Here is a 12,300-nt window from a genome sequence, read left to right on the forward strand (position 1 = left end):
ATACGCTCTCATTGTTCGAGGGGCGATGATGATGTTATATTTCACCCTCACCCCTCGCCATTCACGCTAATAAATACATGCACTCAGACAAACATATAGACACACAACACATGAGACATACTATATACAATAAAAAACCCCAATTTCCCGTAAAAATCGGAACAGGGGACCCTGAAACCCGCTGCAGTGCTCGAGCACCTTCTTCAGATTGGATGGCATGCCTACGCGCTCCCTGTAGGGAGCCAAGGCATGGCATGTTTCCAGTATGTGGGACACATCGAGCAACCTTTCTCTGCATAAGGGACACCTGCGCGGGCTCTGGCCCAAGAGCAGGTGGCCGTGTGTCAACCGTGTATGGCCTATTCTTAATCGCGTTAGGACGATTCCTTGTTTCCGGCTCAGGTTCTCGGGGGGCCATCTACGAATCGTGCTCTTGACGCGCAAAAGCCTCTCGGACGACCCGGCCCACTGACGCTGCCATCTTTCTTTTATCATGGTCTTTACTGCTAGCTTGGCGTCAGAGGGCCTGGTCGCGATGGTCCGGTCTGGAGGGTTGGACGTTCCGGCCTTTGCCGCCTCGTCCGCACGTTCATTACCCTCCAGCCCGACGTGTCCGGGGATCCAGACAACAACCACCGTTTTTCCGAAGCGCTTCAACTCGGCGATTTTTTCCAACAACAGCACGACGAGAGGGTCCAAAGAGAACCCGCCCCGCAGGGCCCAGACAGCGCTCAGAGAGTCGGTGCATACGAGGAAGGCTGATCCCTCCTCGGTCCGCACCGCCTCGAGAGCGTGCCAAATCGCGTACAGTTCTGCCGTGTATATGCTGCAATGGGGGGGCAGCGACCAGGAGGTGGCCACTCCTTCGCTATACACGGCACAGGCCACACCATCGCCAGTCTTGGACCCGTCTGTAAAGACAAGACCAAAACCGGCGTACTTGTTCCTAAGTTCAAGGAACTTAGTCTTATAGAGGTGTGGCGGTGTACACGACTTGGGCAAGCTCGCCAGGTCGTCGCGGACGAGTACGGCAGGAAGGGTCCAAGGAGGTGTCGGTCGGTCACCCAGCCGAAGCACGGTCCCCAGAGCCAGTCCCGCCCTCCCTAAGGCCTCGCCGAAGCGAATCCCGAGGGGTCGCGTCCGCGAGCGAAGCATGTCATAGACGGCTCTGTACGGGCACTCAAGAATCGTCCTTGCTAGGGGATGCCACGGCTTGGCCAGATACCCGGCCGCGTAACTGAGGGTGAGCTGCTCTCTCCGTAATTCGGGAGGCAATACCCCCAGCTCACAGCACAGACTGGCCAAGGGGCTGGTCCTGAACGCTCCCGAGATCGCTCTGAGACCCTGGTAGTAGAGCCTATCGAGCTTTCTCAGACGCGTTTTTCGGGCCGAGGAATAGGCCATACATCCGTAGAAGATTCTCGAACACAGCAGCGAGTCAAACATTTTTAACAAGGTCTCCCTGTCCGCTCCCCATCTAAAGTGACCAATAAATTTCAGCAGTGTGAGGATTTTTCTGCCTCTGACCTCGACGGCGTCGATGTGTGGCTGCCATCTCAACTGCTTATCAAATATGAGGCCGAGGAACCGTACCGTCTCCACATATCGAAGTGGGGCGCCCAGCAAGCAGAGCTGTGGGGGCCTATGGGTCCTCCTTAATCTGCAAAAGTGGACGCAAACCGTCTTCGACGAGGAGAAGGAGAAGCCGGTTTCCTCGGCTCTCGCAGCCACAACGTCTATTGCTGATTGCACCCTGCCGCCGACCTCCGCCAAATCCTTACCGGAATGGTAGAAGCAGAGGTCGTCGACAAAAAGCATCCTTTTTATCTGCGGAGGGATGCCGTCAGCAATTCCGTTCACCGCCACTAAGAAAAGCGCAACGCTCATCACCGAACCCTGGGGGATGCCGTTCTCTTGAACGTGATCCCCAGAGAGCACGGTACCCAGCCTGACTCGGAACCTGCGGTTCTCCAAGAAACCCCGGAGAAACCTCGGCAACTGACCTCTTAGACCAAAATCGTGACACTTCCGTAGTATCGCGTATCTCCACGTCGTATCATACGCCTTCTCAAGGTCGAAGAACACAGCCAGAGCGTGTTCTCTGTTCAGGAACGTGTCCTGAAGGTCGCCCTCGAGAAGACATGCATGATCTACCGCAGAGCGATGTCTACGGAATCCCGCCTGATACTGGCTGTAAAATCCCTTCGTCTCAAGGTACCAGGTCAACCGACCATTTACAATGGACTCCAGGATCTTACTCAAGCAGGTTGTCAGCGAAATCGGTCTGTAACTCGAAGCCAAGCTTGGATCCCTACCCTCTTTAAGGATAGGTATGATGAGCGCCTCTCGCCAACGATCGGGGTACGAGCCTGATTCCCATATGTTGTTGAAAAGGTCCAACAAGCGACGCTTCACACCCTGGGGAAGGTGGTGAAGCATCTCATATGGGATACCGTCACACCCGGGGCTTGAATTCCGGGTGCGCCCCAACGCAGACTCGAACTCTCCCATCGTCAGGGGCACGTTGTACGCTTCACTTGTTCCGCCGTCGAAGTCGATTGTCATGCGTTCCGCCTCGGTCTTTCTTTGCCGAAAGCTATCGGAGTAGGCTTCGGAGCTGGATACCGCAGCAAAATGCTGCGCTAGTTCTTCGGCCACCTCCGAAGCTTCTGTCACGCTCCCATGATCCGTGCTTAAGATAGGGACCGACGGAGGTTTGGATCGGCCCGAGAGGGCTCTGACCCTGTCCCAGACTTTCCTGGCGGATGTATGGTGCGTCATTTCTGACACATATCTCGCCAGACTTTCTTTTTTGGCCTGGGACAGGATACGCCTCTCCCTAGCCCTTTTTACTTTAAAATTATCAAGGTTTTCCTCCGTCGGATGTCTTCTGAAGCGTCGGAAAGCTCGCTTCTTCTCCGCGTGTGCGCGGCCACAGGCGGCACTCCACCAGGGAACCCGAGGTCTACAAATAGACCCACCGGTCCTGGGGATAGATCCGCCTGCGGCGCGATTGATCTCCCTCTCAAAAAGTAGGAGATCATTGTCGACATTCCCTGTTAGGTCGGGTGCCGACACCGACGCGGAGAAAAGCTCCCAATCCGCACGCTTCAGGCTCCACTTCATGGGCGCATGATACATTCCTCTCAAGACGGAACTCCTCAACACTATGGGGAAGTGGTCACTCAGATGAGGATCCTCTAACGGAGCCCATTCTATCCGGTTGGTTAGGGAAGGTGAGGCTAATGACAGGTCTATCGCACTATAGTTGCCTGTTCTGAAATCAATGTGTGTAGCAGCGCCGGTGTTTAGGAGGACCAGATTGGACTCTCCGATTAGGTCCCCCATCTCTCTGCCCCTCGCGTCGGTGCGCAACGACCCCCACCATGTGTTGTGCGAGTTAAAATCGCCCAACACCAACGTTGGCGGGGGGAGTTGCTCGACTAGGGCAGAGACCCCACTTCTGTGCCACGGTCCTCCTGGAGGTAGATAGATGGAGCACAGTGTGAGGTGCATAGGCGCTGCGATTCTCACGGCGACCGCCTGGATGTCAGTGTTTAGCCTCACCTCTTGAACCGATATGTTTTCTCTTATTAGGATGGCTACCCCTCCATGTGCCCTACCCCCCGGATCTGGTTGCACCTCTTTGGAGAAGGTGTTGAATCCCCTCAGTTCGAGGCGCCCCCCCGGGCGGATACGGGTTTCCTGGAGGACGATAGCCATCGGTATATATTCCCTAACCAGTAACTGTAGCATGTGTCTTTTATTGCTTATACCTCTACAATTCCATTGTAGAATGGACTCCATTATTCGCTATCTTTTGATTTTTGTTTTCGCAAATTTGGTCTGGGTCGGCCTTTCTGCCACCCCTTTTTCCTTCGGACGGGGCCATCAGTGGCAGTTGAAGAGGTTTCGGATCCAGACGTTGCTTCTAGATCCGTGACCCAGTTAAGGCGTGAGGAACCGCCCGATGGTGTGGCTGCCGCCACGGGTGGCGGCAATTTCGGTGGGGGCATGATCGTCCCCGGCTTGTTCGGCGCCTTTTTATTGATCGCCGTTGGGTCCCTCTCCGGGGACGTTTGGGAAGAGGATGTCACCATCCTCTTCTGGGGTTGGATGGCATCGGCCACCCTTTGTTTTGCCCCCAACATAGAAGTGGGGGCTTTGACGGCTGCTCCTTTTAAGGGAGGGGCCGCCGTGTTTTTTTCTGGGGCCTTTGCACCCCGAGTGGGAAGTGCTGCCGCCTGGGCATACGTCCCCACAGTGCTCTTGATGTCGACCACTGCCCTAGCCTCTCGAAAGCTCATTCTGTTCATTACTTTCATTTTCTGAATCTCTCGTTCTTTCGAGAGGATAGGACAGCTTGCCGATCTGCTCGTGTGGCAACCGCCGCAGTTCACGCATGTGGGAGGGTCAGCGCACCCGGATTCTTTTGGATGAGCCTCCCTGCCGCACTCACAGAACTCTTGCGGCGACTTGCACCGCAGGGATATATGCCCAAATCGTTGGCATCTGTAGCATCTCTGAGGGCTCGGGATGTATGGTCGGACCTTTAATTTGTAAAAGGCCGCCCTTATTTCCTCTGGGCATATTGGTGTGTCAAAAGTGAGGATTAGGCTCGCAGATGGGACAATTTGTCCGTTCCTGCGCGTATTCATCCTCCTCACCTCCAACACACCCTGGTCTTCAAGGCCTTCTTTTATGACGTCAACACTACTATTCATGAGGTCGCGGCATATTACTACCCCTCTGGAGGTGTTCAACCTTTGGTGAGGGGTAACTTCGACCTCATGTCCTGCAAGCGTCTTTAGTTGTTTTAGAGTTTCTTCCTTTTCTCTGCCTGTTATACCAATACATATCTTTCCCTCTCTACTCTTCGTAATTGTACTTGTGACTCCCAAGATTTCTTTTATGTTCTTGTACAGACGGAAGGGGCACGTGGATTTGAAATCGCCCTCTTTCCTTGTCACATTGTAGTAGCGCGTTTGGTATGTCTCGGAGAGAGGAGTAATCCCCATGGTTCCGAAACCAAACGACGCGATACCTGCTGATGGTTTGTTCTTTTTTTCTTTCTTTCTGTTTTTAATTTCTTTTTCTTCCTCTTGCTTTCTTTTCTTCTGTGCCGGAGACACAGGGGACACAGGCGCAGGTTTCTCTCCTACCGTTACGCCTTTTGGCGAGTTTGGTGGGTATCTTTTTCTTTTCCCATGTACGGGGATGAATCCGTCATTCTCCACCTCACAGGAAGGAGAGGGTGGTTGTGATGGGATTGATGAGGGTGGTGGGGTGGAGCATTGGGCCGGTGGAGTACGGGATGTTGGGGGGCCTTCCGGATTTGCACAAGGCAAATCCAGTTGGGGGCTTGAGGAAAGTGTTGGGGTAGGTGGGGTTATTTGGTTAAGGGGGAGTGTGGTTGGGCTGGTTGGACCCGGGCTAGGCGGAGTAGGCACTTTTACTCCTTGATTTTCTTTTTCCAATTCCATTTTTCATTTGTGTGTGTGTGTGGTCTGTAGTTTGTGTTTGTACAGTGTGAGTGCAATTCTCAACCTTTGGGGACGATCACCCGGCCCACCCAGGTGCTTCTCCGATCTTCCCCCATCCCGCGTGGCCTCAGGAGGGCCCGCCGCGATGCCCAGCACGGTAACCATCCAGTCGCCAGCTTTTCTGGTAATTGTAAATTATTCATGTTTTTTATAATATTAGCTACGTCTTGATATTAGTCAATGGTGAAAAACTATCTAATAATAGTCAATTATTGCGGTTCGTATAGAAAAAGTATAGAAAGATGGTCTTGTATCTTTGTGGTGGTAGTCAATGGTGACATTTGTTTTGTATAATAGTTAATTATCATTAGTTCTTATATACATTTATAATAATATTCTTGTATCTTTGTGGTAATAGCTAATTGTGAAAATTTCCTTCTAATAATAATAAATTATGGCTGTTTATTTTCAATTTTGTTTTTCGTATAGTAAATTGTGAAATAATAGCTAATTGTGCCACATTTTAGAAACAATTAATTAATTACGCTCATACTTACAATATTCAATTTGTAAGCATTGATTTCTTTGAAGTAATAATGAATCCTATCAGTAAGTTTGTGGTAATAGTTTCGTATTTTTGAAGAGGCAATCCATAATGATTATGTCTGTGAATAATAGAGTTGTGGTTTTGTCACAAGAGTCAATTAAGTCGGGAACACACCCGATGCAATGCTTTGCGACCAGACGCATATCCAAAATCCAATTTTCCATAAGATTACCACCGTGCACATCTGCCCGATGCCATGCAACGCTACCCTACTCTACGCTCTGCGATCCCCACTGTCCAGATTTTCGTCTGGTAGCATCGAGTATAGACAAAGACAAAAGAACTGGACACACATATTTTTATTTCAAACTATATGTATGATTTGTCGCTATATTAATTACAACATACTTATTTTAATATAAACCAAATTAACCGAGATCAAAAATTCATCAGTTTTTTTTTTTTTAATTAATTTTAATGGTTCGGTAGAAAATTGATAAAAACACCGGATACGATTTTATTATAAGATGAATTTAACTAACAATTTATTACACAGTTTTGCTCATAAAATTTAACTAACAATTTTTCATGGTTTTGCTCATACAATTACACTTTTTTCGTCGAGTAGAGTCAGAACCGGACCTCATATTTTTATTCAAACTACATGTAGTATTGTCTTTATATTAATTACAACAAACTTATTTTAATATAATCGAAATTAGCCGAGATCAAAAATTCATTCTTTTTTTTAATTAATTTTAATGTGTAGAGATTAGTGACCGTTAATCGATAGTAATTCAGATATCGTGAGATGCGGTCGGGTGTGATGTAGGTTTCAGAAAAACATTTTCTTTATCGTGCCAACGTTTCGATCTTTTATTGAGATCATCTTCAGGGCTCAAAGTGTTTGTCTTCTGTGTAATTGTGCCATCCTTGTGTGTCGTGTTGAGAGTGCCTGAAGATGATCTCAATAAGAGATCGAAACGTTGGCACGATAAAGAAAATGTTTTTCTGAAACCTACATCACACCCGACCGCATCTCACGATATCTGAATTACTATTAATTTTAATGGTGAAATTAATTGAAAATTGATCAAAACACTGGAATACTATTTTTGATATAATGAATTTACCTAACAATTTAATACACGGTTATGCTCATGAAATTGAACTAACAATTTATTTCATGGTTTTGCTCATAAAATTACACTATTTTCGTCGAGTGTTAGAACAGACACTCATATATTTGTAATTTATTTCAAACTATGTATATGTAATTTTGTCGTTATATTAATTACAACATTCTTATATATGAACCAAATTAAACGAGATCAAAAATTCATAAGTTCTTATAAAAATTATTTAATTATGATGTTAGGCAGAAAATTTATCAAAACACCGGAATAACTTTATTTAAAACAAATAAATTTAACTAACAATTTATTACATAGCTGTGCTCATAAAATTGAACAAAAAAATTATTACATGCTTTTGCTCAAAATAGTGCATTAAGAACAAAAGAAGCGTTGCGATTGTGATAGTGATTTGTGATACGCGCTGTGTGACTGGACGTGGCGTGCGCTTGACGTCGCATAGATGTGCACATCCTACCAAAACGTGGCAAGGCGTCGGGTAGCGTTACGTCGGGTAAGTGTGTTCCCGACTTTAAGGTTTGAATGTTAGTATTAGTCAATCCATTTATGTTTTAGTGTCTAATTGAACAAATTACTTATTTCAATAAATTATTCTTTTTATGTAAGATATTGGTTGAGTTGAAAAAGGTAGTGTCACGAGTGGGATTCGCACCACGACCTTCGGTTCAATAAGTGGTTAGAGCAGCGGTGAGTTGAGCCGAAGGTCTTGGTTCTAATCCCAGTCGTGATACTAACTTTTTCATCTCAACCAAGACCTTGCATAAAACGAATAAATAATTGAAGTTAGTATTATTGCTGAATCTTTCGTAAAGTCAATAGAACAAAATTATTGTAATTATCTGTATCTTAGTATTAATATTTTTATCATATTTATTCCTCAGCTCTGTCTACTGGTGACATGATTTTACTTTGATTTAGGTAAATCATTTTGTATTGCATTGGTTTTTGCTTGTTGGTACAACTTCTAAGTTAAGTTTTTGGAGGAGTTCTTCTTTTTGGGTATGGGTGTTTTTAATATATTTTGTGCCGTTAATGCTGAAATTTTAAAAATCAATCCATCATGATTTTTTAACGAATTTTGTCGGGAGCTTTTACAAATATCAAACGATAGACCAGTGTCGAGTCGGAGTAAAAACATAGTCAAGAAACCCTTTTTAAAAGGATGGTTCCTACTCACATTAAGTGAGTCTTATTGTGAGTAGGAACCATCTTTTTAAAAAGTATTCAACTCCACACTCACTCCATCATTAATCATTTCTAGTCAAGAAACTACCTCGAGTAGTTTATAAAGGAGAACAACCCGGCCCCACTTGGCCGACAACGCGCGGACCGAATCCCGTTCCCTTAGGAAAAATGAACAGACTTCGAAGTCGAACATTGAAATACGAGGAGACGTGACCGGAAATGCAAAAACAGTTGGCCGGCACATGCCAGAAAATGGCCAATCGCATGCGAAAAGAAGGGGGCCCTCTGTTCGATATCCGACTCCACTGTAGTTCAGTGGACTTTAACAACTGAAAATTCATTCGAATTCATAAAATGTTAATTTGGATAATAGATCTTTTGAAATTCTCTTACAAACCTTAGAATTCTTTATCGAGCCTCAAAAAATATAAATACGCCTTTGGAATTCAATTTTTTTACTTTCGACAGAACAACTAATTTACATTACATTACAATCAGAACTTTCTAAATTTCCGCATTGACATAAAAATAAGAAAACTTAATGTTGTTATATACGTATAAAAAAACTCGTTTCTATTCCATATTTTTATTAGGATTAGGGCTTTTTTATTTTAACTATATTATTCTATCTTTTTGCCAATAATCATGGTGGAAATGTCATTCCAGTAGCAGTCAATTTTTTTTTTTTTAAGATATTTATTTTATTTATTGCTATCTGTACATAATATACATTGAGCAAATAGTTAGTTATAAACTAATCTGACAGACCTGTCAGACCAGGAGGCAGTGGGGAGAGAAACCAACTTTTATTTAATTGGGGGGGGGGGAGTAAAAGTTAATTTGGTGGGTTAGATAGAAGGTCACGAGGCCATCGTCGTTTTAAACGGCGTGGAGGATTGTAAGGGTGAGATGTTGAGGAAAGAGTTAGGGCTAGTGAGTTAGGATGTAGGGAGAGTTTAGAGTGAAAAGTGAAGAAGCGTGTATGGATAAGATCTTTCACGAAAGGGATTTTAAGATCTTTATGGATCGTTTGATTTGTGACGTAGAAGGGAGCATTGAGGATACGGCGGAGAACTTTAGATTGAAATGATTTAATTGGATATTGGATGATTTGGCCGAGCCCCACATCTCGACTCCGTAGGTCCAAATAGGTCTGATGAGTGTTTTGTAAGCGGTTAGTTTGTTATGTATGCTTAGTTTTGATTTTGGTCCAAGAAGGTGTCTGAGTAGTCCATATCTTTTGTTAAGTTCTTGCCGTTTTAATCGTGTATGTGGGTTCCAAGTAAGTCTACTATCTAAGTAAAGCCCAAGGTAGCGGACTTGGTTCGATGGTGGTATTATGTGCACTGGTGGACAGGTTTGTCGTTTGAGCGTAAATGTAACGTGTTGGCTTTTTTGTTCGTTAACTGATCCGCCACAGATTGCACCAGTTGGTAATAAGGTTCACGTGTTGTTGGAGTGCTCCTGTTACTACCATAGGATTGGAGTGTGTTGATAAGATTGCGGTGTCGTCCGCGTAGGCTGTGATTTGTGTGCTTGGATGTGTGGGTATGTCAGCAGTGTAGAGGATTGGGCCTAGGATACTTCCTTGTGGAACGCCAGCTTTGATTGGTGTGATAGGTGAAAACTCGATGCCGATTCTTACTTTAAACCATCGATCTGAGAGGAAGGATTTCACGATAAGGTAGTAGGCCTGAGGGAGGATACATTTTAACTTATAGAGGAGGCCGGGGTGCCATACTCGGTCAAATGCTTCCGTGACGTCCAGAAATACGGCTGAGCAGTATTGTTTGTTTTCTAGAGCCGAAGATATCGTGTCGACTACTCTGAAGCAATGCTGAACAGTAGAATGGAGAGGTCGAAACCCAAATTGATTGTTAGGAATTACGTTTTCAGAGTCAAATATAGGAATTAATCTTTTAAGAAGGATACGTTCAGAGATTTTGGATAAAATAGGAAGGAGGCTTATTGGTCTATAAGAGGATGGGGCACTGGGGGATTTGTGTGGTTTTGGTATTGGAGTTATTAAAGATAGTTTCCACTGGATAGGGAAATAGGTCGTGCGAAATATTGCATTGTAAATAGTGGTAATGTACATTATTGCTTGATTGTGAAGTGACATTCATATCGGGATGGGGAATAAAAACTGTGGAAAAGTGATCGGAAAGTAGCTGACACCTTTCTGCATTTGTCCTGGCCCAGGTACCGTTTGGATTTCTAATTGGGGAAGGCACTTGGTAGTGTTTGGTAACATTCCTAGTAGCTAGCCAAAGGGAGTTGTCTTGTGTGGATAAGGATTCAAGGTATGACTGGAACTGGGATGAACGGTATTTGGAAAATTCGAGTTTCAAAACATAAGTGAGACGGTTAAATGTTACTTTATCAGAGGGGTAACGATGGCGTTGCCATCGCAACCTTGCTCTTCGTTTGGAGGTTATGAAAAAACATGAATTTTTGATCTCGTTGAATTTGGTTTATATTAAAATAGGAATGTTCTAAATAATATAACTACAAAATTACAAATCTTAGTTTGAAATAAACTACAAAAAATATGAGTGTCCTGTTCTCACGCTACTCGTCGAAAATGGTGTAGTTTTAAGAGCAAAACCATAAATTCTATCTTCATCCGATTTTCTTGATGCTGTGTAACTAATTGGTCAATCAATCGATAAAAGGTAGACGTTAATTGTCGTTGTGAGAGAGAGGAAGAAAAGAGTGACAGGTGTGTCAACAAGTATTGGATTGGATGCTGAACTCAGCCTGCAGACTTTTATTGACCTATTAATCACAACGTTCTTGGCACGATTTCATTTTCTTTGAATGTAGGCTGCCCCGGGACTGCCGCAATTTATTTGCCATTGCGCTACAACGGTTGGGCAGAAGTGAAAGAAAAAAACAAAAATAATTACACAACTTGGTGAGGGTGGATTTACATAAATGGGCCACCTACTGTGTATAATGTAAATTTATATTTAAACGGTTAAAACGGTTAAGAAATCGGCAATAGTTTCGAAAAATTTTCAAAAAGAACTGTAGTTTGGCTTTTTTCCTTATCCACACAATTCAAATTTATGTTTTCACTTCGTTTCATATCAGATTTATCATGAAATACGTGCTTTTTCGTTTTATGTACTAAGGCTTAAATGTTTTTAAACAGACAGAATTCACCTAGTAGAAAAAGAAGTCCAAAGCACGGGCAAAATAACGACCAATAAAGGACGAACCTGGCGAAATTTTTGCCAAAAATATATCTTGAGTTTATATCAAATGTTATTGGCACATCACTCAATGTCTTTCCTCCTCTTGGGTTAATAAATATAAAAACAGGACCGCTTTACATCATTAAAACAGAAAATAACAAAGATTATTGTTTATGTTAGGTGTTTAGTGACCGTTAGCCAATGTTTATTTGGAGATCGTGAGGTGCGGTCTGGTGTGACGTAGGTTTTTGAAAAACATTTTCTTTAACGTGCCAACGTTTCGATCTTTAGTGAGATCATCTTCAGGATGTGTCATTCTTGTGTGTCATGTTGAGATATCAATATCTCACCGTCACTCTCAACACGACACACAAGAATAACACATCTACATGAAAAACAAACACTTTGAGCCTGAAGATGATCTCACTAAAGATCGAAACATTGGCACGTTAAAGAAAATGTTTTTCTAAAACCTACGTCACACCAGACCGCATCTCACGATCTCCAAATAACCATTGTTTATATTTACATACTAGTATTAGTAGTAGTAACAGTGAATTGTGACCTTGAATTATATTTTATGTAAGTATATTATTAAGGCGATATTTAATCAAAAAGCGAGTTTTGAATAGTTTATTCATCTTTTAAAACGACAATTATCTCACTAATTTTCCTTTCTCGTCCTAAAAAAGTTTTGCCACAAGAATAAAATATTTGTAGTAGTAAAAAAT

General features: G+C 43.8%; 1 protein-coding gene across 1 annotated transcript; it reads right to left on the bottom strand.

Moving 5' to 3' along the window:
• Window positions 1–3,806: 3,806 nt before the first annotated feature.
• On the bottom strand, window positions 3,807–5,018 carry LOC106668072. The gene has a single exon (XM_014396495.1). It carries the CDS (start codon window positions 5,016–5,018, stop codon window positions 3,807–3,809), a length of 1,212 nt encoding a protein of 403 aa, XP_014251981.1.
• Window positions 5,019–12,300: the final 7,282 nt, after the last annotated feature.

Source organism: Cimex lectularius, unplaced genomic scaffold, assembly GCF_000648675.2.
Source record: "Cimex lectularius strain Harlan isolate CLEC.00 unplaced genomic scaffold, Clec_2.1 scaffold55, whole genome shotgun sequence".
Lineage (NCBI taxonomy): Eukaryota > Metazoa > Arthropoda > Insecta > Hemiptera > Cimicidae > Cimex > Cimex lectularius.